This window comes from Tachypleus tridentatus, chromosome 13 (genome assembly GCF_004210375.1).
Source record: "Tachypleus tridentatus isolate NWPU-2018 chromosome 13, ASM421037v1, whole genome shotgun sequence".
In the NCBI taxonomy this organism is placed as follows: domain Eukaryota; kingdom Metazoa; phylum Arthropoda; class Merostomata; order Xiphosura; family Limulidae; genus Tachypleus; species Tachypleus tridentatus.
Genome location: NC_134837.1, coordinates 195,981,794 through 196,009,668, shown reverse-complemented (window position 1 = coordinate 196,009,668; position 27,875 = coordinate 195,981,794). Strand labels below are relative to the sequence as shown.

General features: G+C 30.0%; 1 protein-coding gene and 1 long non-coding RNA gene across 3 annotated transcripts; one reads left to right on the top strand and one right to left on the bottom strand.

The window, feature by feature from the left end:
* The first annotated feature begins 520 nt into the window (after positions 1-520).
* On the top strand, positions 521-12,592 carry LOC143241057 (uncharacterized). Of its 2 annotated transcripts, none has more exons than XR_013022169.1 (3): positions 521-804; positions 4,103-4,200; positions 10,726-12,592. It is a non-coding gene; the product is annotated as an uncharacterized LOC143241057 (long non-coding RNA). The 2 variants fall into 2 exon arrangements; XR_013022168.1 differs by lacking the exon at positions 521-804 and adding an exon at positions 1,242-1,374.
* On the bottom strand, positions 4,786-26,864 carry LOC143241056 (ras-related protein Rab-10-like). Its single transcript, XM_076484525.1, has 7 exons — positions 26,228-26,864; positions 24,853-24,913; positions 20,826-20,964; positions 19,550-19,639; positions 15,426-15,527; positions 12,590-12,676; positions 4,786-7,928 (listed from the first exon to the last, which is right to left on the bottom strand). The coding sequence occupies exons 1-6, from the start codon at positions 26,421-26,423 to the stop codon at positions 12,590-12,592; spliced, it is 675 nt and encodes a 224-aa protein (XP_076340640.1). The 5' UTR covers positions 26,424-26,864; the 3' UTR covers positions 4,786-7,928.
* Between the last annotated feature and the right edge of the window lie 1,011 nt (positions 26,865-27,875).

Sequence of the window (27,875 nt, the reverse complement as noted above, 5' to 3'; positions counted from 1 at the left end):
TGGGCAGAGCACAGATAGCCACTTGTATAGCTTTGCGTTTAATTCAAAACAACAAGTGCTATCAAGCTGTACCAGGTACAGGGCACCCGGCATGGCCAGGTGGGTTAATGCGTTCGACTCGTAATCTGAGGATCACGGGTTCAAATCCCCGTCGCACCAAACATACTCGCCCCTTCAGCCATGGGGGCATTATACTGTGACGGTCAATCCCACTATTCGTTGGTAAAAGAGTAGCCCAAGAGTTAGTGGTGGGTGGTGATGACTAGCTGCCTTCCCTCTAGTCTTACACTGCTAAATTAGGAACGGCTGGCGCAGATAGCCATCGTGTAGCTTTGCGCGAAATTTCAAAACAAACCAGGTACAGAGAGTAGGTGACTGCGCACGAAGAAAATATTTAGTATTATAAGCAAATTCCATAATTTCTTTGATGTCAGTTTTATTAATAAAATTTGTTGAAGTATTATATATATATAATATTTGTATTGAATTTTCTTATCACGGGAATGCTTTATGTTGTTAATTCAGTATATGAATATGTGACCAACTAAAATCTCTAAAGGAATGTCCCCTAGTAATACAACGATATGTCTGCGGACTCATACCACTAGAAACTGGGTTTCGATACGCAGATAGTCCATTGTGTAGTTTTGTGCTTAATTCCAAACAACAAGCTGGTCAAACCTCGTGAGATAATAATGAATGGAATTATGGCTGAAAATGTTGCTGACAGTGAGGGTATCCAAACAATGAATTGAAGTATATTAAATAAATCATATCCATTACTGAGTGAATGTTTAGCCTGATGTAAGTAGGTAGCTCGTATTTATCAAAAGTATATTAACCGAAGAAAAAAATCAGAATTTACATTACCAGAATGTCAATTTAAAAAAGAGTAGGTTTATTAATTAGCAATGAAATTCCAAATATACTGTTTGAAACTGAGAAATGTACGATATATGTTTCCAAAATTGTATTCAATAACCCTTTGTTTCTGTTTAGTCATTACTGATTTTACAATTTCTGATCTCTCTGTAGTACTTCAAATCGGTGTGTTTTGTTTGTTTTTTTCAATTACGAACATAGTTTCTAATATATAAATAATTAATTAAGAACTGTAATTAGTAAAGTTAGTAATATCATAACTGGCGCAAAATGAAACTTACTATTGGTTTCAGTGCCACAAATAATAAAACTATCAATCCTATCAACAGATTAATGTCAAATTCTCATATTAACTATATTATAAAATACTATTTTAGTTCATTGAATCGTTAGAGGGAAACATCTGAAAAGCATAGCTACCAATACAACTTTTAGTGATGTTGATTATAAGCAAATATAGTAAGACCACATAGATATAGTCATTTTTTAAATGTAAGTGAACATTAATATCTAAATTTTATTTATTTTTACTGTAATAGTAGTTATTGACTAATATTAATACAGAATTAGTTCGTTTTTGTTTTATCGTCCATGTCAACCTCATATTAGATGTGCTCTAATTTTAGTAGCTTTATTAAGTTAACTTCTGAGTCTGAACTAAATTATTAAAAAACATAAAACACAGATTCTTACTTCTTTCTGTGTCAAGTTAGTGAAAATAAATTTAGGTGTCAAATAACTTTATTTGGTGTAATATTTTCATATTTATAGATGAAACTTTCTAAATTTTACAAACATTTAACTAAGTTAACCAAATGAACCGATCATACTATTTTAATTTAAAGGATTGGGAATTGAAACATAGTAGAACTCACATGATTCTAATTATTATTTTTTGTCACTGAGTTTATGTCCTTGTACAACTGGTATGGAGATCTATTAGTCCCTAATTTCATAAAAAAATTTAAAGGGACAAATATGAGATAATTAGCCCATTAGAGATGTTCCTTACAGCTTTCAACCATAACCACTACTTACTACTGGTGTATTCATCTAATTTTTTCTTGAACTCAGTTAAATTTTATGCCTTAACCATCCTTGAAGGCAGCTCATTCCAAAAGCCAAACATCATATTGAAAAAGTAATACTGTATAAACTACAGATGACTTGTACATTGCCAAAATGTGAATTTATGATTCCTTGTCCTATTGTTTTCACTGCTAAACACAAAACATCTGATGGCTCCATATTATCAATACCTTTAATAATCTTAAACATCTCAAGCAAATTCTGCCTGATCCTTCTCTTCTACAGATTAAACAAGTTTAGGGATCTTAGTTACTCCTCACAGGACAATCTCACCATCCCACATATGATTGTAGTGGTCTTCTCTTAACTTTCTTCAACAGTTCAATGTATTTCTTGAAGAGTGGAGCCCAAAACTGTACACAATACTCTAAATGAGATATTACAAGTGAAACAATAATATCCATTATTTTGTATTCATTATTTCTGTAGATGTTACCCAAAATCTTATTAGCTCTATTGCTAGCTACAATATGCTGTCTAGATGACTTAGTAGTTAATGTATTCCCATTTAAATCATAATAAGTTTGAATGTAAAAACCTTACATTTTGGATAGTTAAATATCTGCCAGTGCATCAAATGATCTAAATCTCCCAGTAAGTCTGCAGCATTTTTGATACATTAGACACCCCAAAAATATTAATGTATCTGCAGAATTCATAATTTTGTTAGTCATTCCACAGTCAATATTATTATTATTACAAATCACAGATCCTTGAGACACACCATATGTAACTGTGATCAAGTCAGATCTAACTCCATTTATTGCTGATCTCTCTTTTCTACTCTCCAGCCAACTTTATATCCACTTCAATAACATTTCCCCTACACCCACAGGTTATTGGGGAAGTTATTTATAAATACATAACAGCCTGAATATAAAAAAATAAATGACATGTTTTTATAATTATTATTTCAAATATGTTCCCAAAGTAAACTGAATAGTCATTTTTTAAAATAGATTTAAAGTAACACTAACTGAGAAATGAGCAAGTTTATTTGTGGAAAATGGTTGAAAATATACATAACAATCACAACATAAAAATCCTGGACTAAAAGTTATAACTCCAATCCTGTTGAGTATTGTTACTTCATATAGTTTTGTTTATATCAGTATTTTACAGCAGCATTACTAGCTGTAGATAAAGGTTTAAAATAGCTTTTAATTAACATTATCTCATACTGTAATGTTTAAAGAATTGAACAAATAGGGAAATCTGTACGACATCTACAAAGTTTTATCCTGTTTAAATCTTAATACTGTTAGATTTTAATATTATTTGCTTGCAATTTTTATCACTTTATAATGAGATTTATTTTTAAATTGTAATTGTTTAGTTTTATGATTAGTATAATGTGTATAAGGATCTATTCCTATAGGAAGTTTATGGAAACAAAAACAATATTTTTTTAATATTTAGCAACAGTATAACATATCCATTATTATACTTACAAGTTTATCTTTAATCCAATTTTTTATTTGTTTTGTAGTTATTTCATAGCCAAGACATTTGATAAAATAAAAAACAACAACAAATGATTGTTACTGTGCATTGTTTTTTAATCCAACAACTACATTTAATTCTTTGTTAAATTATGACCTTTTGCTTTAAAATAATTCGTCTAATTTCTTAGTAACTTCCAGTCATGTCTTTAGATCCCACTTATGCTTAATAAACTGATTTTTTAATTTTATAAAATCCTCACAGTTCAGTAGTGTTCTGTTAAAATTCTAATACTTTTTCATAGGAGTTAATAAGCTTAAATTTGTCTCCTTTTATAACTTAGTCACAACTTTTTTTTTTTTAATTTAGGTATTTTTCCATTATCAACTTAGTCAATGGTCATACTTTATGCAACAAGGGCACTAAAAACAAAGATGGGGCAATTAGGTGGCAAAATAGGTATTATTCCCACTAGGTATACAACTGATGGGTATAGGATAATACCTCTTAGTAATTATGGGTGCTATACACTATGCATTATTTTTATTTTTTATTTCAGAGTTTCTGCATTTAAAGTCTTATAAGTTTCACATTTTCTAGGAGTTATATTCTCTGATCTTTATAGTATACACATGTTCAGGTTTTGCATGCAATTTTAGCCATCTGAAGTGACTTTATCTCTATTTAGGTTAGCTGGAGGGATGAATGGAAGGTGTTTTTTTCCACAACTATCATCTGGTTTCAAGGTCTTTTTCATTAAAGAGATAAGATGGAAATACTGACAAAGTAAAATATATTTATTTTATTTTTATAAGTTCAAAAAGTGTCACAAAAAAAACCTGTGTATTAACTTGGTGAGAAGCCATATAGTGAGGATTTAGTTGCTTTATCTAGTCAAAACTAACTCCAGTGTGTATAAGATTATTCTTATAGTATTTATATGTTCTAAGTGTGCAAAAGAGAAAAATATTTACTAAACATACCCAACAGCTTCAGTGGTAGGAAAACAATGTTGGGTTAAGCATGCACAGTGGGCATATCCAAACACTATAAAAGTTGGGATGATACACTAAGTTTAGGTCACTTAGTAAACATAACCAGTAGTAAGTTTTGTGTTCATTGTGCCTGTTTGATACTTTGAAGTAAAGTCATATACATTTTTTCTTGCCCCTTTATAGTTATATCGTATAGTTTTAAAGCCCAGTTTAGAAAACCTGAGAAATATAGAACTAATGTTTTTTTTTGTTTTTTATATGTTTCAACTATATTTCTCAAAAAACCAGTTTACTATTCTTCCTGGTGGCTTGTACAGTTTTTGTAATTAAATTCTAAACATTCCCTATGAAAATAAATGCAATATAAGAAACTGGAGAAGGCGTACAGTTTTAATTCAGCAGTGTGACATCATTGTTTACAGTACAAGATTTAAGTTTGCACAAAAAGAGTGACAAAACACATATGAAGAAAAAATATTATAACTATCTGTTTCACCAGAATACAAATTATGTTCTGTACATGGGTGACAGTCAGTGACTTCAACAATATCAACTTTGAATTCTGAAATATCTTTCACTTTCTAAATTACACTGTACTACTATAATAGTGCACAAATGCAAGTTGAACCATATGAATGACACAAATATAATTGTTGTGGTGATTATAAAAAAAAAATTACATGAGGGATGATTTACAAAATTATACTTAAAATATTACATATTTTTTTGCAAGGCAATCTCTTTGAGATTCTCTAATAAACTGTTTATATTCACCAGCAAAACCATGAATCTCAAAATCAGATTTCTCTAATATTAAAATTAACTTTCAAAGAGAGGACAGGTAAATATTAAAGAGAAATACACAGAACAGAAGGCATAACTACTATGTCAGACTACTGAACAATAACAACTGATGATTACAAAGTCTTTTCAGCCACCATACTGTTAACAATAAAATCAGACAATGAAAACAAAAACAACTTTGTGAGATATTTTAAACTGTCAATCTTTATAATTTAATTTTTATAGGCTCTTTGGCCAGAAAAATATAAGATTTTCTGCCTATTTCTTTGCAAATCATCCAGTCTATTGACCAAAATCACTCATAAAAACACACAATGGTATGGACAAAATTTGGTTTAAGTTTTACCAAAAAATACTCACCAATTTATGAGGCTCTTTGTTTTGGTTTTCTGTACCATTACTTTAATAAAGTATATCTTTTCCCCTCAAAACTTATATTTTTCTCAAAAATTGTACATATCTTTGTGTAGTTTGGGTTGGTGAAAAGTGTACACATTTTCATGGGTTTAATAGGAGGGTTTACATCACTAAAGACTGTACTTAACATATGAAAAAATAATCAGATTAATCCACTATTTACTGGAAACTTTAGGGAGGTTACAATCATAAAGAATACTTTTAATCACTTTTACTAACATATATAGTGAGTACAATACAGTTTGTGAATAGCCAATATCTAGAATTAATTGACAGCATAAGCCTTCTTCACAGCCAAACTGGCACACAACCAAATATTTAGTGGATACAACTCACAACCTCAAATTTTACTCTTGCATACAGTACACCATTTCCTAAGCAACAGAATCCTTAGAGGAATGGAACAGTTTTCTTAGCTGTATAAAAACAGTTTGAAAATACTTTAGTTATTGCTAAAGTGCTGAATTATAGGAATAAGGTGTTTGGTCCACAAATACACATGCTTGAACCTTTAACCCAAGAATTCTAGTGTAGGGTTATTATGACCCCATACAAGATAAATCTGGATACCTTACTATCCATGCTGAAGTTCTAGGGTTAACTGATACTTTATTGATTTAGGACTAACCAGTATTAAATTTCCCTTTCTGTGGAACTTATGCAGTTTGTAATGTGACTAGACTTGTTAATTACATTCAAAAATAAGTAGAAATGGACAGGTGATCATAATAGATAGTATAAAAAACAATTAATTAACAAATTCAGTAGTAAACTATCTTATTTGTGAGACTTTTCATAATATGACTATATTTTTCTTGTTACTTCTGATAATTTATAGTTTTTCCTGGAAAAATTAATATTTTGAATCGTGCAAAACAGAAACTTACTAAGCACCATTTAGTTTTTCTAGAAAATCTTACATAACTAAGTTTATTTTCAACTTAAATTCCTAGCAATGAAGAGAGAGACTATTATATCACCTTTTTAGATAGCTATCAGCTTTTGTTTTGTAAAATTTGTTTATTCAAATTTTCCTGTTTATGAAATGTAGTTTTCCATATAACATTAGTACTACAGAACATTTTACCTCGTTGCCAACTGTATTTCTCTTTTGTCTGACTTGAAACGTCTTTGTCTTAGTTTTTTCTATATATTAACACTATTTTCAAATATAATTTAAACAATTTACAGACAGATAAGAACATTTCTTTCTCTCAAAAGTTCAGTGGTAATAAGATGAACCAAGAAAACTATATTGTGTAATTCATCCATTTTTACCCAAGCATCTGAGACAAACAGTTTATCACCACTAAGAGCAAATCAAAGACATCCATAACATTCCACTTTATAATAGTTTAATATCGAGACACGAACTTTCTGTGGCATATACGAGTGATTCTGTATGTTGTATAAAACCAAGTCAAATGGACATGTATGAATTAGAAAAATCAAAGTGTGAAACCTTAGCATTTACCAACATATGGGAAGGTTCATGTGTTATAGTAATTGGGACAAACACATACATATATTGCAATACTTTAAGCAAAAATATGAAATAATCACAAAGTTAACATTAAATGTTACATCAGATATTTAACATATAGTGTGGTTTTAGCAAATGGCTTTCTACAACCATGAATATAAATTGCTATATTTCATTAACAGACAATTGCCTAGTGTTAAAAAAACAATGGAACAAGGTTAGCAAAAGACTATTAACAAAACCTAGTATTTCATTTCTCAACCACCATATACATATGTTGGGGCACATAGTTTTTCTTTTTTTACCATAACAAATGTGTAAATTAGGATTTATCTGCTCTTTTTTACCATAACAAATGTGTAAAGTAGGATTTATCTGCTCTTTTTTACCATAACAAATGTGTAAAGTAGGATTTATCTGCATTTAAGTTTTTTAATCTCTCACACATGTCACCATATCTGTCAAACTGAAATGATGAAACAATAGAAAGTTTAACATGATAAAATAAATCAGTAGGCATTTGATACTTGCAACTGGATAACAGATCAGAATATCAACTATGTCTGCACTTAAGATAGGTCATCAAGGAAACTTCTTTTAAAATGGCAAGTACATTAAGCTTTAAGACGGAGACAACTGATATCTTCACACAAGACAGTTTCAGTGTAGTTTTGTAAGTACAACTACAGAAGTTGGCAATGTCTGTTTGCTGCCCACATGCCTTTAGTCCCAGTAGTGGTTGCTCGTGAGATTCTAGGGGTTGTTGGTCTTACCAGTTCTTCTGTTACAGTTGTTATGGTGCAGAGTTGTACAACCTGGTAAACCAAGTCATTCAAGTTTTGAAATGAACAGTTATACCAGAATAATTATTTTGCAATAAATGTTTCACCTATTACTTAAAACTGAGTAGCATAAAAAAACTCTTAATCTAATATATCCCAAAATAGAATTAAGTCTTTAAACCCAGAATTTTCATGATTTCTTAATAATTACTAGTACACCTTATACAACTTCAATTGTTTTACATTTGTGAATACTAACATGGTTTGGACTAAGTTTCAGCCAAAGACATAAATTCTATTGGAAGCTGTCACCATTCGATGGGTAAATCAGGATTTTCGGACAAATGCTGGAAGTGTCTGTTTGGGTTTAAGGAGTTAAATCTATTGCCTTGAAACTATATAGACATAAAATAATGTGGAAATAATTATGGAAATACACAAGTGAGATATATAAACAAGTCATAAACCAGGAATAAATTGCAAATAAATAGTAAATTTATCATTTATACAATGTTATTTCTGAAAATATTAAAGAAAAGCAAATAATTTGTACAATACACTAGTATCTGCTTTAAACAAACCAGTACACTTTGTTTTTATGCTTCCATAAATTTATTGATGTACAATTATAAAATTTCCAGTATTACTCCCAATAATCCAGATACATTTTTGTTTGCTAATTGGCTTTATTAGTTTCCATGTGTGTCAAACAGTGTTACTCACATTAACAGTTTAAGCCATAGTTACAAGTGTTCCCATTAACCTTCCTTTTTCATTTTTATCTGGGTATCATTTCACCACATTTGTTGAATGCATGAGATAACTATCTTACTGGAAAATGAATTCTTGCCCAACAAGTCTTATTTCTAAGGGAATGACGTGATGGACAAGATTGTGCATGTACCTACTAGCATTCAGGGTACCATCAATTTTTCTTAGTTTTCCAACACCATGGATTGAGATGTAGCCCACACTTTTACTGGACCCTTGGCATTGTTTCACCATAGATGCTGTACATTATTTGTGACACCATTCTCCTCTCTCCCATTGAACAAACTATTTTTGATTGTTATGATACAATTTTAATTAGATTCATCTATAAAGAGCACCCAAACTTAGGTCTGATCATCCAATTTCAGTTTATTTGTTCTCTACTAAACATGGTTTTTGAACAGCTACACATCTACTGAGACCACAATGTGCTAATATATTACCTTATTGTTCTTGAAGTAACATTCATACCTGGACATACAGCTAAGTCTTTGGCAGAATGGGGTTGTTGTTGTTTTGAATTAAGCACAAAGCTACACAATGGGCTATCTGTGCTCTGCCCACCATGGGTATCAAAACCCAGTATTTAGAGTTGTATGTCCACAGATATACCATTGAGACACTGGGGGACAGGCAAAATGGGGATGTAAGGAGCATATCTTGAATTACTTAATATCACTTTTTAATAGTTTGGGCTTTCTACCTTGACTACTAGACCAATAATCCTTCACAACTTCCATACTCCTCAGTCAATGGCAAGACAACAAATGCACAAGGTTTCATAACTCCAAGACAAAGCTAAAACATACCAAGAATTCGACTCCACTGTGACTTCTGTTTTTATATATTGGTATTATGTTTTGATTAAATTGTTTTATTTAATTAAGTTTAAAGTGAGTTACAAAAATTCAACATATGTTTCAGACCACAAATAAGTGCCCTCTATGAAGTGAAACAAAAGTCTTTGGAAAGTTTTTAAACTTCTCCCATCATATACAGCAATGTATGCCATTTATGATCAATATTCTAATTAGTTTGGACAGCTTGGCCTATAAATCAATGCTCCTGAACATATATAAAGTTTTAAACATTTTAACATTGTCTCACATGCCTCATTCAACATGATCTGATGTAACAATATGTGCCTCACATTTTACAAATGATAGAATGCTAAACTAAGCACATGATGGCAGCCAATTTTCTGCACTTTGAAATGATATGTAGAATGTATGATTTGCTCTAGTACTCGTGAAGCAGGTGAAAGATATTAAAGGAAGATGGTTTATAACAATATTTAACATTAGAGTCTTTAAGAAAAAGCATCATTAAGTATATTTATAGAGTCTAAAAATATGATATATTATTCAAATATTTATTTTATAGTGTCATCTCAAAATAAATTTTTCTGGAACAAAAACTGATTTGTTAGTGTTAAAAGTAATATGTAAACTTATGAAACAAGTTTAAGAATTTGTTAAGTGTAGGCAAGTGAAATATTAATTAGGGAAAAAAATATGCAGACATGCTTATTGTTTTGGTTTCTTTAGAAAAATGTTTTGCTCTTATATAACAACTGTGTGCAAAAGGAAAGTTACTGATTAAAAACCAACTTAAGAAAAAAACAAAATTTATACTTTATGGAGCAACAAAATGTTCTTCAGAATGATTTACTAAAACACAAAAAGTAGGAAGTTCAAATCTGGAATAAATGTAAATATTTTACTTATTTCTTGTAAGAACCATTTCCTAATGTGATTTTCTCAAGATTTCAAAGATGATAATGCACAAAACTAAATATATCTTAATTTTTTTTTCCTGAAACTACATACATTTAGGAAAATTACTTTCAAGTTTCAAACAATTTCATATTCTAGTTTTAGTTCTTGAATGAAGTGAAATGAGAAGTATGCAACATACTGAGTTGGTTAACAATTACCTGTAATATTGTTTAGTTCTAAAAAGTTTGAAATAAACTGTGCTAATTTTATTTCCAGCTCTCATAGCATCTGCATAACATGTTTTATTGTTTACTAAAAATTTCATTTTGTTCCTAATTCAGGTACACCAACTCCAGGAAACAGAAGAAATGACTATTCTAAAAAGACAAGGTCAAACTATAGAGTTTTTCTTGTCATTTAATGGGCTTTATGTGACACTTGTAAATAGTACAGTAGATTTTGGTCCCTGTTGTCTGTTCATGTGGATTACTAAATGCCATGCATTTGGAAAGGTCAGAGTGCATCATTTCACAAGTTTTTTTTATAGTTACATTCAAAACTTTTTAAAAATGTATTGAGAAGGGCATCAGGAAATGAACCATGACATGGGAAGAAATGGAGAAGATGGCATTGAATGGTAGAAAGTATTATCAATGGATGACCCAGTGTATCAGGAGACCAAGATGGACTAAGTGTATTTAAGTTCATGACAGGGTTTGAAGGGCATTGTAAATTGATAAAAGTTAAACAAACCTACAACATAGCCGAGTTTGTTAAAAAAAATTATGATAGTAGTATGTTGCAGTCTGCTGTTGTTTTATGAAAAAATACGATACTTTTGTTTTTTTTTCATATTTTTTTACTTTTTGGCATCTAGTGTTCAGGGACATAAAGAACACACACCCCCAAAAAACCAACAATCCAAAAACTGTAAGATGAAGTATTTTCATTTTTAGCATGAAAATAACATTTCACTTTCATTGGCCCAGTGCAGGTTTTGTAAATTCACAGACAAATCCTTAGTAGAAATACTGCATTAAAAACCTCATTTTTTTTCACACCAAGAACTTGAAATCTTTACCAATAGCTTGTCATATCTCACAAAGATGTACTTGATACATTCTGAATTACAGTATGTATAATTTCACAGTTACAAGGATAATCAAGCCAATATAGAATAAACTGGTTAAATATTGAAATATCAGTAAAAGTTGAGCAAAATAAGTTGTACATCATGAAAACCAGAATTTATTTCATTGAAAGAATTACACAAACTTTTCTCGATTAGAATGTATAACTGGTTTTGCAATGATTTATTTAAAGAGTACTCCTAAGTTCAATATTCTTAATAGAAGAATCTAGCTGGCTAACATAAAACCAGTGTTGATGTATTTGACATTTATTACCAAATGTTTCACCAGTATTTAGAATGCTAACAAGAATTAACTAAATTGTCCAAGTACACAATTTTGAGTAATAACAACATAAGAAATACACAGTGCTCTCCTCAGGTTGTACATTATGATGTAATGATAATATTATAAAGAAGCCAAGACTGCTAAATAGAGATAGTTTGCTGTAGAAACACACTTTGTAAATTTATATTATTGTGAATAAACATCTATAATATGTAGCTATCCTAGATGAGTAAATAACAGTTACTGTTACAAAATAAAAAAGCTTTGGTACAACCAGTTTATATGTGGTTCCAGTCACTAGATGCTTCAATAGAAAGTAATCATTAGTTAGTTTACCTGATTTCCCACCAGAGTATCACAAATCTTAACAAATAAGAAAAGGAAACCCACAGTCTATTTATGTTAGTTTTGTATAAATGTGTGCGTGATATTTCAGCTTGTACTAAAAGCCATAAACAGACTATCAAATAAAAGAAATGGTACCAATAGATACGTAGATACACAGTTTTGTTTTTTAATCAAGAAATAATTTACAATTTCAACTTTTTTCCCCCACATTACTTTAGTACTTTTTAAAAGTTTTATTTTCAGTTCCATTTATACTTTACACAGCAAATATAACAAAGGATACATGAATGTACAATTGCAACAAATTTTCATATGGGATTTGCTTAGATACTGACATTAATCTCTGCAAATTCTACTTTTAATCAAAGCTTTACAACTGACTTAAAACCTTGATGGATCACCTAGTTTAAGTATGGTTTTTCACAATTATAATTGTTACCTAGCAACATTTTCCTCCACTTTTATTGTCTGAAGATGCAATCCTTACTTTATCCAAAACCTCTGTCTGGTCCTTTCCAGCCAGTTGCTAAAGGGGGTTAAAAAAAATTTAAGATATTTACCTTTACATAAGAAACATATTAAAGAAGGAATTAAAAAAAATTATGGATGTGATGTATGTATTTCTTTGAGTTTAAAAAGTCTAACAGAATTTTACACAATTGTGAGGAACTAGAATGTATTATAATGAACTACATGAAACGAAGAGAAATAAAATGATAATTAACATGTTTTTAGCTAGCAAGTTTTTTTGATAGTTTACTTTGTAAACAGTTGTAAATGATCTGGTAGCAATGTCATGAAATTATTATAACTGTGTAACTTATGAATAAAACAGAAAATACACACTTAGAAACTAAACATTTTTCTTGTGCATCTGGTTCAGTGTGTGTACCAGTACTAATATTACATTTAGTATAAAGTCTAAATTCGTGTGAGTGTAAGCCAGAACCAAACAGTTGAAGTTAATCAGTGTTTATTATTTAGGTAGAGTACAAATAAATGACAAGATAGTTCACAAAAATGGAACACTAACATAATTCTAACTAACAGACTCCTAATAATTTCCATAACATTTCATTTCATTTACATAATGAAAATTGGATTATTAAGTGTCATTCTAGTTTGATTTAACAGGAGGAACTAGTAAACAAGAATCATTGTCCTGGACAGTAACATGCCACCAGGATAACACCTATGCAATGATTTATAACACTTTCAGTAAGTATGGATGCCATGTTCAATTTTCTCCATTATTACTGTAATAAGCAGGAACACATTTGATATAGAAGTTATAAAACAAACTTTAACATAGCCTCATCACAATCACTTTTATTTTATCTGCCTGCTTTGTATTGTAAATAAACCTGGTCAAAAGTTTTTTTGTTTTGTTTTGTTTTTTATATTAGTCCTTCAAACTGTAATAATTACTATAGTGAACACTTGTACACACCATTGGTATCTATTACAAAACTTTATTCATACATATGTTAATAAATAAGTTTATTTTCAGGTATGTTATGTTCAGAAGTAGATAATATCACACAAATTGTAAACACATCTTGCACTCCAACTTCACCAATATGTTGTTTCATTAGTGTATCTAAGTGTGCTTGTTTCACACTCTTGCTTCACCAATATGTTGTTTCATTAGTGTATCTAAGTGTGCTTGTTTCACACTCTCACTTCACCAATATGTTGTTTCATTAGTGTACCTAAGTGTGCTTGTTTCACACTCTCACTTCACCAATATGTTGTTTCATTAGTGTACCTAAGTGTGCTTGTTTCACACTCTCACTTCACCAATATGTTGTTTCATTAGTGTATCTAAGTGTGCTTGTTTCACACTCTCACTTCACCAATATGTTGTTTCATTAGTGTATCTAAGTGTGCTTGTTTCACACTCTCACTTCACCAATATGTTGTTTCATTATCATATCTAAGTGTGCTTGTTTCACACTCTCACTTCACCAATATGTTGTTTCATTATCATATCTAAGTGTGCTTGTTTCACACTCTCACTTCACCAATATGTTGTTTCATTAGTGTATCTAAGTGTGCTTGTTTCACACTCTCACTTCACCAATATGTTGTTTCATTAGTGTATCTAAGTGTGCTTGTTTCACACTCTCACTTCACCAATATGTTGTTTCATTAGTGTATCTAAGTGTGCTTGTTTCACACTCTCACTTCACCAATATGTTGTTTCATTAGTGTATCTAAGTGTGCTTGTTTCACACTCTCACTTCACCAATATGTTGTTTCATTAGTGTATCTAAGTGTGCTTGTTTCACACTCTCACTTCACCAATATGTTGTTTCATTATCATATCTAAGTGTGCTTGTTTCACACTCTCACTTCACCAATATGTTGTTTCATTATCATATCTAAGTGTGCTTGTTTTACACTCTCACTTCACACATTGTTGTGCTAACACAAGTTTTCATTATCCCCCCCCCCTCATAATTATGTGTGCACTTTCATGCCTTATTAATACAAAGTGCAAAAACAGACCACTAGTAGGAATGGTTGTTTACTGTATTAAAAATTTTCAACCAATTTTGCTGTGAAATGTGTTCTTTTTCATGATCTATAAAATAATGTTCTGTTTTTGTGTTTCACAGACCCTGATCTGAAACCTGTTGCTCTATGGGATGTCTTCTTAGTCCTTTCATAGAAAGTGTTGCCTTATTGGGCATTTTCTATGACAAGATCTAAAAAATGTTCTCTTGGTTGTTTTATTAGTTCTTACGTAGAAACTGCTGTTGAGTGTTTTCTTAGTTCTTACCTACAAATTCTGTTACTCTATTGGGCATGATTTTTAAGACCTGGTCTAGAATCATCTTAATAATATAGTATCATAAAGTAGGATTAAAGGTTGAATGTCTTGATCATTGTCAAACATTTTAGTGAATTTTGTGCTAATCTAAGGAAATCTGTGATATGTCTTGTCAGGCTCTTCTTTAAAAAGGAAACAGTAATTATAGCAAAATGCTAGTAAAGTGAGAAACTAAAGTATTTATTTTTGTGATAAATTATATTAATATATTGTAATAGAGTTAAATGTTACATACATATATTACAATTAGTTAAAAAACTAACTGCACAGCTGATTTGTACTACATATTGTACAATAACTTAATTGTAACTGCATTTCACTTGGTGCTGTGCTACCATGAGAGTGGGATAGGTTAGTGTACAAGTCTTACTTTAAACCTTACACACACTTTAAACATAGTGATATACAAGAAATTCTTGATCATCAACACACAACTTACCTTACTCAAAATTGCATCTGTTAGTTCAAGAAATGCTCTTTCAATGTTAATGTTTGCTTTTGCACTGGTTTCTAAAAATCTGATTCCGTGCTCTCTGGCAATCTGTAGAGAGTACAAATTGAACTGATTTAATTACAGCGTTATAGGAAGAAAAAATTTTTAAAAAGTTAAAGCTGTTATTAAAGTTCTACATGTCTTAATCTTAATAACAGTCACTGTTAACTCTTCCCTTATAGCAGGGTGAAAGGTTGTATTTAGTGACCTTTTTGCAGTTACCTTGAAAACTTGAATAAACAACCTCGTTATCAATATTTGTCAATAAACTTGGCTTCAAAACATGATTTTTAGTTAATTTTTAATTTCAAATATATTTAAGTAAATTCTCGATATCCACTTCTCTCTGTCATGTCTTCTGTCACTTTGAATTCTCATTTATAGACTTCTTTTCATCCCTTATATGTATTTCATTGTGTCCAACTAACATGAAATGTAAACACACACAATGAAAGAACAAAATATAAAACAACCATCTCAATTTGCTGGGATATCAACTAAATTTGTCAATCCCACCAAAGAGGCTCCTACTATCTTACCATAGCTTTCTAGTAAGTTACCTCAAACCATGTACACATTTCATAGACACATTTGTAACTAACGAAAATTAATTTTTCTTCAACAGTTTTATTATAGTAAAAATATGTAGACAGATGACCTCATTCTTTGTCTGCAATAGTTTCATCAGCTATGAGTGGCTAACAGAATTTGTTTAACCAGTTAGTTAAAAAGCCAGTTAATATTCTCACTATGGGCAAGTCAGTGTGAATGTCATGACATTTGAGAGATGCATTCAGAATTTAATTACTTCATTATCATCATATACTAATAAACTTGACATCAAAACATAGTTAATAAATACAATTTGAATATTATACAAGTTTTATGTTTTTAATTTTATCAGGAAATATTTTTAAAAATTCACAACTTCCCCTAGTATGAGAATTGTGGCATTTGCTCTCTAGGACTTCTTTTCTCTTCACTAATTTATATTCCTTTGAGAAATAAGGAATTTAATATAAATTATTCATTATAAATTAGGCATTCCTCAGACAGATCATCATTTTTATAGTCTTCAGTCATTTGTTTATGAAGCCATAAACTAGAAAAATCAGACTTGCTTGTCATTTCCCATCTTTCACAAATTGCCAGTAGCTCTCTTGACATTTTATATTATTTATAACCAACAGCAAACTAAAGTTATAATCTATTAAATGGTCTATATACTGTGTTATTTTCTGTACAGAAAATTGTCTATTTTGACTGTGTTTCAAACATCTCATAGGAATCACATAAAAAAACACTGATGAATTTTAGTTAGAAAGACAGAAAAAATGAGTTGCAGGACATTGTTAGTTTTGTAGGTGTTATTATTCTGTGTTCTTAGGTGTATTATTTAATTAAGTAAACATTTAGTGTAGAAGTATCATTAGTATAAAAAGTAGGCTTACATTTCATTGAAAGTTAATGGCAAAAGAAAATAAAACCCAGGTATTTTCATTTGTATTCTTTACACTATTATAAAAATAACTCAGACTGACTGATTCCATATAGAGTTGAAAGTAACAGATAAAATATAGATTTTCTGAAAAACAAAAAAAACATTTGATACTTATTTAGGAGGTTTTAGAGATTATGCAAATGAAATTTGACAACTTGTAGATAAAGAAAAGTATTTTTAATATTAACAAGAAAAGCACTTTGCATTCAGGAGTAGTAAAAACTTTGACTCCATATATTCATGGACTAGTAAAAATATTTAATTAAAAATTGTTATTTCTGTCTATAAAATACTAGTGTTTTCTAAAACCTTGAACAATTTCACAGAGATACACGTGTTAAAAGTTTATAGTATGAAAACATTGTCACAAAGTCTGTATAAACCACTGAGCCCATAGTGAAAAAGGTTTAATTACAATAGTTTTGGAATATTACAATAGAAATGCCAGACATTTTTTGGACAACCAACAAAAGAAGAAAAAAGTAGGGTTATTGAAACACGACATCTGAGTGCAAACAGCTTTCAACACCCAAAGTAATATCAAAATATTAGGTACAAAAATAACTAAAAAATTTTAAGAGCCTGGTTAAACTATGTGTAACTTGACCAGTTTCTTTGCTTTATTTGTGGGAGGAAATGTGATACCAACTTTCCTACAATTTGTTTTGTTAACATTTGAAATGAAAAGACAAATTGAAAACTTGGTACAAAATGGTGTATTTAAAGAAGAACAATGTATTGTTAATTTTGTACTACATTTGTTTACTTTCTGTTTATTGGTGGTTTCATTACATTTAGCATTATGATAGGGAAAATAAGAAATAAAGTGTAAAGTTTTAGCCAGAAAAAAAAAATCCATTCATTTAGAAGGTTATAGAGATTATACAAAGAAATATAAAAACTATATGATGAAAAGAAATAGTTTATTCTTAGCATGAAAATACACTTCCTTTAGATTGACTCAGTAATGGCTTTGTAAGTTCACAGATGAATCTTTAGTATAAATAATTGCTTAAATTGTTTATTTTTTGTACAACAACAGACTTGCAATGCTCACTGAAAGCTTGCCAAATTTTGTTAAGGTAAACTTGGTAAATTCAGAGTCATATTGTGCAACATTTCACACTTCCCAAGTGGGTTACACTGGCATGTTCAAAAGGAGTGATAAAGACCAGCTTCTTTTTAAATAAATAACAAATTTAAATACAAACATTTATTCACTAATGGTAGTTCAATTTCTTCAAGACAGCTTAACAGAGTTATTAAAATATTATAACTTGAAAGTGATGAAAATGTATTTTTCATTTATTTATCTGAAAGAGGTCTCATATTTTAATAACTTGTATTTAATGTAGCTACAACACAAAACTCAGAATTTGGTGCAAAGCTACATGAGATATTTGTACTAGCCATCCCTAATTTAGCAGTGTAAGACAAGAGGGAAGGCAGCTAGTAATCAATACCCACTACTAACTCTTGGGCTACTCTTTTACCAATGAATAGTGGGATTGACCATCACATTATAACATTCCCATGGCTGAAAGGGTGAATATATTTGGTGTGACAGGGATTCAAACTCGCGGCCCTCGGATTGCGAGTCTAGCACCATATCCCCTGGGCCAGATCACTATTAATCTAATACATTGTGTGAACCAAACCATATATTAACAATATTAATAATCACATTAAAACATGGTGTATGTGAAAACCAACAAACTCACATAATTTTGAGATTTTTTTCTTTTACTCAGAACTTTGTGACCCACTTGTAATCAATCATCCAATTTCTTTCAGGATTACAGTTACTATCAGATGAGTTTAGTCATTCATTGTGAAAAATATAGGTTACAAAGTATAAAAAGAATACTTATTAGAGCTGGACAACTCACTTGATTAGAGTGATGTAAAATAATTAATTATCAAAATTACAATTAAATACATTAGTATCATAAAATTGCTCAAATAACTGAAATTAGTGTTGTTGGTTATTCCAACTATCCAAGTAGTATTGTGCTTGATGAGTGACTGATTAGAACATTCTACTATTCATCCAGCTTTATGCCTTGTAGCTGACTGTATTCTCTGAAAAATATTCCTAATTCATGGGAGTTAAATTTATGTCTGAGAAGGACAAATACATAAAGAATACAAACACTATTTGGGTGTTTGCAATTTATTTGGATCTGAATTAATGTTATTGACATGAGTACAGTTGCAAGTTGAGATTAACTGAAATGTTTCATGCCTTTGTTAAATATTTCTAGATGTATCATCTCTCTCGCAAAGGCTTTTTCTGTTAAATCTGTTTTTGTAGAGAAAAACAAATATTGTGAACATTTCTGCAAATAAAAGTAGAGCTACAGAGATGCAACACACGTGGGCTTAATTGGTTTATGAATGTAATTATGTGCTCCTAAAAAATTAAGTGGTTTCTGCCATAATCCTCTTATGACTAACTGGATCTCCTGCATTGAATTCTGTTTGATAATCACAAGATAGATTTACTTAAATATTAAGTCTTGTCATCAAATGTAAAATAAACATTCATTTTACTGGCTAGATTACTCACTGCATCACCTCGTTCTTTACTTATCATCCTCTTGTCAGTCACGTCACACTTGTTTCCAAGAATCATCTTTTCTACATCTTCGTTGGCATGCTGAATTTACATTAAAGGCACTTAGATAAACATATTTTCAACTGATACACATTTATACACTAGATACATCATGCTTATATAGAAATATTCTAATACCATTGCTCCAATTTATATATGTAAAACTGGCTGGTATGGGTTGAGAAAATTCTATGTAGAAAAGCAAACAATATTTCGACCTTCTTCAGTCATCGTCATCCTATACTAAATTACACAACCCCCAAACATGTGGTTAGCTATTGGTCAGTTACCTCTTTCTTTCTTTGTGAGCCCGATGATGACTGAAGAAGATTGAAACGTTGTTCGCTCCTCCAAATAAAAATTTTCTCTACGCATACCAGCCGTTTTTACATATTTTTCTCTACAAGTGGGTTTTCTCATCATCACGGATCATTGCTCCAATTAAATGAGTATTTCAAATGAATTAGACACCAAATGCCATTTGTTAAAAGAACTTGCAACTTTTAACAAAACACACAGTAAAATACAGTCGCAAGTTGAGATTAATATATATACACACACACACAAAATGTGTGGTATATGTAAGTACCCATGATACACAAATTTGTTAAAATAATTTTAAAACTAACAAATAACATTCTGTAGATATGGTTTGTGTGTTGGAAGTTTGAAATGTTTTTTAAAATGCTAGTTTATATTAAATGGTAAAACTGTAGAAAATGAGATATACCCTAGTACTTAATTTGATTTGATTTTTTATAGTATCAACCAACTGTCTGATCAGTTGTAAAACTTGTAAATCTGTACAAAATATTATAAACCTGACAGTTTAAATTATGAATTACTCTATGTGACTAGAAACATAATAGCTTGTGAAATTCGTAATTAATTGTAATATAAATAAGACCAGAAATTGGACATCATATGAAACATAATTAATGATTACAAAAGACTAAATGTAACAACATGCAAAATTATTAATTATGTACAATACTAGAAGTGAGATAGCATGTAACACCCATAATTATTAATCAAATTTTACAAAAGACTAGAAATATGACATCATTGTTGAAAGTAAAATATGAGCCTTATGAAACTATACTTTTAAATAATAGATAAACTATTATTATTTACTTTCAGCATATATATCAAAACTGTACTGGTTTCATGGCTAACCAGTTTCATATCTACTTGTAATTATACATACATGATTCCCATGTTAACTTACTTCATCAATATTTCTTAGCCATTTTGCTATGTTGTCAAAACTTTTTGGGTTTGTGATATCATACACTAACATGATACCCATAGCTCCTCTATAGTATGAAGTGGTGATTGTATGGAACCTCTCTTGACCTGCAGTATCCCTGGAATAAGTTATTTTTGTTTAAAAAAAAGAAGACTTGTAAATTTGAGAAATAGGGTTCTAAACTTTAGAAATAAATTATCTAGCCTAATCATCTGTGGAAAACATGCCCACTATTCTTAATACAAAATTTCTACACTACAGATCAATAAAAATTACATATTCAAACTATTATACTGTTTAGATACCTATGAATCTTTCTTTACTTCCTAAAACCTGAATATTACAACTACAAGCAAAGCCTACAGGTAAGTTGAGAGACATAATGATACATGTTGAAAAAAACAACATCTAAAACCTTATATGTTTTCATACACAATTCTACAGATTGTAGAACTTAAGCATGCAATACTCAGTATTTCTCAAAAATAACTGATGAACAGTTACAGGCACAAAATTCCTGCCAAACTAATAGTAAATATTTACTTAATATACATCAAGAGCATATGAACAAATTGAACTTTTTTTAAGTGAAAATTATGATTTAGTATTTTAAAATAAATCTCAAATATTATAAGCATTAGGATAACATTATATTTAATGTTCTTTGAAAAGTTTTAAAGTGCTAGTAAGGTGCTACAATCAGACCCAAAATATACCATTTCTCTTGCCATCTCTTAAACAAAATCTCTGCATTTCATTAGCAATGGATTCATGACAATGAAAAGAGAAGTTTAATAAACATGAATATAGTTGACAAAATAAAAACACTTATGATGTCTGAATGTTTTGGAATGCATTTATTCATTGTTTTGTAAAACTTAAAAAATAGTGTTACAAACGTTATTTATTAGCCCATGATATAATCTCTTTAATTTCTAGTTTACCTATATAATAAGCAGTTTTCTTCCTTTCATTTACCTCTTTACTCAGTAAACAAGTTATTAATATTACTGTAGCATCAGTTAATAAACATCTTTGTAACACTATTTTTCAGATTTTGCTGAAGGTAGAATAAGTGCATATTAAAAACATCAGAACCTTATAAATAAAATGTTTTGGGAAGTGTGTTGACCTTTACTATCAGATAGCTTGTATTTCAAGTAATATGTTCAACAGACCACCATCAACATTGTTGTATGTTGTGTTTACAGATACCACTAATGCATTTTTACAAACAGTATCAAAGAACTAAATATAGATTCCTTAAAATGTTTACAAATGCTTTGTGTTTTCTTTATTAGGCACAACTGGAATATAAGTTAACAAAGTTCTTTATTTTTAAATGAAAAGAACTCACAGTGCTAATTCTGAATTATCTCCTAATGGTGGCACAAAGGTTATTTCATTTGTTTTGTTTTTTTGTTTTTTCTAATTTTAACAAGATCACCAACATATGCAAGGACTTCAAGCCTATTTCATAAAGTGTTTATAAAATAGTAATGTATTTGGTGCTTTTATTAAACATGCAGGTCATACCTTCAGTCTGATATAACAGCTGTTTCATATTTTGTTCAGTCACTTTTACATGTATGCAAGTAAAAAACACTTATCGTTATTCTTTAAAAATGGTATCATTATGCAGGGTAAAGCTAATGTGGAACATAGCTTTTAGTGGTTTCTAGTGCACTGCATCTTCTTTTAGCCTTTACTTAAAATCTTTAATACTTTGTGTTAAAGTACATGATGTAAAAAAACACTAAAGCAAATAAGCTTCGGTGGATGCTAGAATTACAATAAGTATTTGAAATATAAAATGGTTCCATATTTATTGTGTGAGCAGAACTTCAATTCTCAGTTCAGAAGGTCATGAAAAGCAAGTGGGAGTCCAGAAACAAAAGTTTAGAATCATTGATATGAGAAAATTATACATAGTGTACTCACTGAGAGAAGACAGATTGAACTTGCTGGCAACTTAATATTATGGTGGTAGAAAAAGTTAATTTATGTTATTGACAAATTAAATGCTTGTATCACAGCAATTACTGAAAATTCACAGCCCAGTATGGCCAGGTGGGTTAAGGCATTCGACTCGTAATCTGAGGGTTGCTGGTTCAAATACCTGTCCCATGGGGTCATTATAATGAGATGCCCACTCCCACTATTTGTTGGTAAAAGAGTAGCCCAAGAGTTGGCAGTGGGTGGTGATGACTAGCTGATTTCCCTCTTGTCTTACACTACTAAATTAGGGACAGCTAGCAGAGATAGTTCTCACATAGCTTTGTGTGAAAATTCAAAAACAAACGAAACATACTGAAAATTCACTAGTTTAGAACACTTAAACATTGGTAATAATAAAATTTAATTATATTAGTACTGCATGACGATAGCAGAACAGAAAATTCTACAACCAACAACAGCAATGTAAAATACCAACTCTTGATTTTTGTATCTAGCAAAATGCATTCTGATCATGTTTGTTAGTTTTTTGCAAATTATGATGAAACTAGTGTTACTACATCATAATATTACTGGAAAATATTAGTCATTATAATATAAAATTAGACACATAAGCACTTTCAAACACTTGGTCATTCTTATCCAAGAAGAAAAGTTGGAGTGCATAGTAAAAAACAAGAACAAACTTCACTTCACATGCACAGAAAGTGACAAAGTGGTCTCGATGTTTTCATTGTCCAATACTACATCCTTCTTCGTGTGAAACTAACCAAATGTCTTATGGCACAGATATATACATTAATAAAAGATAAAATTAAGCATGAACTGTGTTGATCTCCATAACAGTTGAGTACAATGTACATTTAAAATAATAATGATGACTTGTTAAGTAATGCCCGAGTTAACTGTATATAGCAACACCAGAGACTTGTACGAGATAGCAAGATTATCTAATGGCACCCTAAATGTCTTAAAAACAGCTGATAGTGTTAAATTAGAAGATTCATGGAAGTATTCAAAATTATTAATTCAAATATCTGAGACATTTCTCACCATATTGGTTTTGAAATAAAAATCTGATTAAAGATATTCAGTATTCTGTGTGGGAACTGATAAAATGGTTATGCATGACTATGTACTTCTAAAATTAATATTTTCCATATTTATATATATTTACAGAAAAACAAATTATTTTTTAAAACAGAATTAGAAACCTGATAAAAGTTTCTACAAGTGAAGCTATTTTTAATCATCCAAATGTTGACATTCATGCATATCTTTCAAGTTATATAGAATCATAAAAAAATATTTAATTTTTACTATAATGGTTAACTGTCACGAAGAACTGGAAGAACTATAATAGGAAACAACAGTGCTTTTACTTAAGAAACTGGTGTTCCTTTCCTGTCTATCATGTATTTTTTAGTTTTAGTTTATGCAATATTAAAATATGCCTGCAACTTAACAGTTTAAGTTACACTGTATAAACAGTGACTTTTCTGTTTATTGGTGCATCAGTCTAAGTTTAAGGACTTATAAGTAATATAATCAGTTGTTTAGTTCCCCAGGGTGTACAAGGCATTTTGTACCTTTGTGATAAAATAGAACCTGAAATTACACATCCTCGTAAGGACCACGCCCACCACATTAAGGAGAAAGACTAAAAGTCACATAATTTTATGTCAAAATAAAAGTTAACTTTATAAGACTGCTCTCATCTCTTCTACTCCAGTTATCCAATTTCTAACTTCATTACTGTTAAAGTGGTACTTCTTCTATTGAAACAACACTTATGTCTAAGGAAGTGGTAACACTTTTACCAAACCAGTATTCTCAATGTGACATTTATTCCATCAAACAACAGTTGTCTTTATAAGGTTGATATTTGTCCTTCTGGTATACAAGTCTTTATTGTCAAAACCATAATTATTCTGTCCTCTATAATCTCAGAAAGAAATTCTGAAACTTCATTTCCTAAATCTAACAATTACATACCTGTTGTACACATCTATAAAACAACTTAAGTTCTCATGTACAAACAGGAACTTACCAGATTTGTAATTTGATTTTCTTCCCTCTTAATTCTATTGTCTTGATTTTGAAATCAATACCTAGAAAACATAAAAACTCCCAAAGTCTTCCATTTTTCAATACACTTTTAGTAATTATATTATGAATAAGTAAAAAACAAAGCAAAGAGAATCCAGCTTCTAGTTATCAGTAAGCACAAGGGTGCCATGCTCATTATTATTATTTTAGTTAAAAACAAACTGCATTAATTGGTTTTAAGAAATCTAGCAGTGGTAAAATTACACAGCCATGTATAGTCCTACCTTACTGTTTCCTTTCAGTTTTGATAATTATAATACAGCCATTAAGACTGGCAGGAGATAATTACAAATATGTAATACTATCTTATTCTGACATATGTGTTGAAGTCTTTCAAAATGAATGTCTTGATTCCCTTTTTTCTATTTATTGTGTTCCTATTAAGAATACAGCTGTGTTTTCAGCTTTAGTTTTTTTTATAGAAAAGCTGTAATATATTTTAAAAGGCAAACTGAAACTTTCAGAATTAACTTTGCTTTAACTGCAATATAGCTTTATCAACAAAATACATTATATATATGAAGAACTTTATGAGAAAAATGAAAATGTACAGCACACATAAATAAAATAACATAGGACAGTTTGTTTTTCTTGCATATCTTTTGTATGAAAATGCTACATACTCTTATCTTTACCACTCAAACATTATTTGGTTCTTTGACAAACCAGCGATATCATAATATCAAACCTTTACTTTTGCACTAATTCTGATTTAAAATTATTAGTTTTAATTGAGTTTTGATTGGTTATGCACCCTAAATATGTACGTTTAATTTCATGACATATATTACAAGTTTTTTATATTTCAGTGGTGTTTTTTTCTGAAATAATTCCTCAGTGCATATTAGTATTAGTGTAAACCTAATGTGTTTCAGTCACCAGTATAGACAATGTAAACTGTGAATGGGTGTGTCATTCCATTCCCTACACGGAAACAGAATTCCTCCCAAAACAAAGGCCCATTCTTTCAGATTTACAAGTACATAAAACTGGTTAAGCTAGTCGTAGTACTAGGGCCAGTATGATAATATTAGTACGAGTGTTTGATCTAATTTAGTAATTTTTATTCATTCTTTCGGTGGTTAGTTGTAAATTATAAAATTTAAAACGTAACGCCTTTTATTTTTTGTCAAAACTATTACGAAGACAAACACTTGAAACTAACTAGTTGTAGTAATCTACATTATTTTAAATGCTTTATAACAAGATATTTGGTCTGTAACGTTAGGCCTACTGTTGGGTGACAACTACATTGCAACAACCGGTAACTAACGCATATCATTCCTTTAAGCTCAGACAAAACATAAATAATTTACCTATCGTGGATATAAATGTTGTATTGAATGCATCATCAGAAAACCGAAAGAGAATACATGTCTTTCCAACACCAGAATCTCCAATAAGTAATAATTTGAATAACAAATCATAAGTTTTCTTCGCCATACCAGTAAAAAATACTATCCTGACCTTTACTAGCGTACTATCGTATAGAATAGAGGCTACAGCACACATACATATATATTTTTTATAACGCTTTTTCCCCCTTATATATTCTGTGCAACGTTCTTGTCTTAGATTTAATATTTAATTTTTTTACACACTGCTGTTTTATAAATACTCTTCTATAAGGTTAAACGTTATAATATATATAAATATTTACACATAAATAGATAGATGTAATTTTTAAACAAGTTCTCATCATGCATTATACTATTCTAATAACTTATGATTGAAGGGAAAGAATAATGTTATAAAACGCAAATCACGCTATATCTGCCATGTCCAGTGCTGATGAGGCCTGTCGCGAAATACCAGGACTCATCTATTGGTTGGGGTGCGACTGACACACTAATGGTCTAGACGCCACTTCTATCACCAGTTTTCGTGAACATTGATTGTTATGGTGTAAAGTGGATTAAGCAAGCAAAGCACAGTTATTAAAAATTTTATATAAGTATTTCGTAAATCAGATGTATTAACGAAGGTAATGCATTAGAGAGGCCGGCGTGGTACCAATTCATTTGTGGCGTTTCTACCCTTTTTATAAAGACTTATTTGAAGGATTTCAAGAAATGTATTCAGGTTTTGCGGGCTAACTCTTTGACTAATTAAGCCATAAATACATAAATAAAGAGATACAATATTTTTCACTGTTCAAGTCGCTAACAAACACAGAACTCATAAACTCATTGAATACTTCACTAATTACTAATTCATTCACTCTGTCATTTTTATCGTTCACGTTTTCTGCTTATATATAAATTCTCTCGATTATTAACTCGTTATCATTATTATTTCCTTCTGGCAAACAATCATATAAGTTAACATATGAAAATTTTTGCTTAAAAAGTAATTATACATTTGTTTTTAACATTAATGAACAGAACTGTACCAACTTAAGAAACCAAAACAAATATGTCCAAATTTAAAGAGTTTTACACCATAAAAACGTTTTAATTTTGGGATTGTATTTTTATTAAAATAAATATTTATGAGCACTTGAAAATAATTACGTTCTTCAAGTTAGTATAAAAGTTACAATGTAAAAATAAAACTAAAATTTTGAAATTTTCGTACCACCTTTTATTTTTTATATTAAGATCAATTGTCTTGTGTTTACTCTTCATAGAATAGTTTTAATTTATAGATTAAGAACCACATATGTAAATAATTGAATAGAATTCCGTATAAATAAAGCATTGATTTCAAAAATAGATTTAAAATATTATTTTACAGAGGTACGTATAACATTCATCCATCACAACAGGATATTTTATTATCTTGAAAACACTTTTATCATGTGAAGTCAATATTTTCGTAACCTGTAGTTTTGTTGGTTTTTTTTTTTTTGTTAGAGGGAGCTTATTGTTATATTGGGATGGCCTAAGAACTGGAAATTTGATAAAAATCAAGGTCTTATGTCTAGAAATTTTCTGTACTTTGTAGAAATAAAAATTACGATAT

What these genes read in the sequence shown, in the direction of transcription:
- LOC143241056 (XM_076484525.1), bottom strand. Translation starts at nt 26,423, where the DNA reads ATGTGTGCTGTAGCCTCTATTCTATACGATAGTACGCTAGTAAAGGTC. An exon ending in AACATTTATATCCACGATAG is followed by an intron (nt 24,914 to 26,227) that starts GTAAATTATTTA and finishes TATGTTTTCTAG; the next exon opens with GTATTGATTTCAAAATCAAG. An exon ending in GGCTAAGAAATATTGATGAA is followed by an intron (nt 19,640 to 20,825) that starts GTAAGTTAACAT and finishes ATGTAAATTCAG; the next exon opens with CATGCCAACGAAGATGTAGA.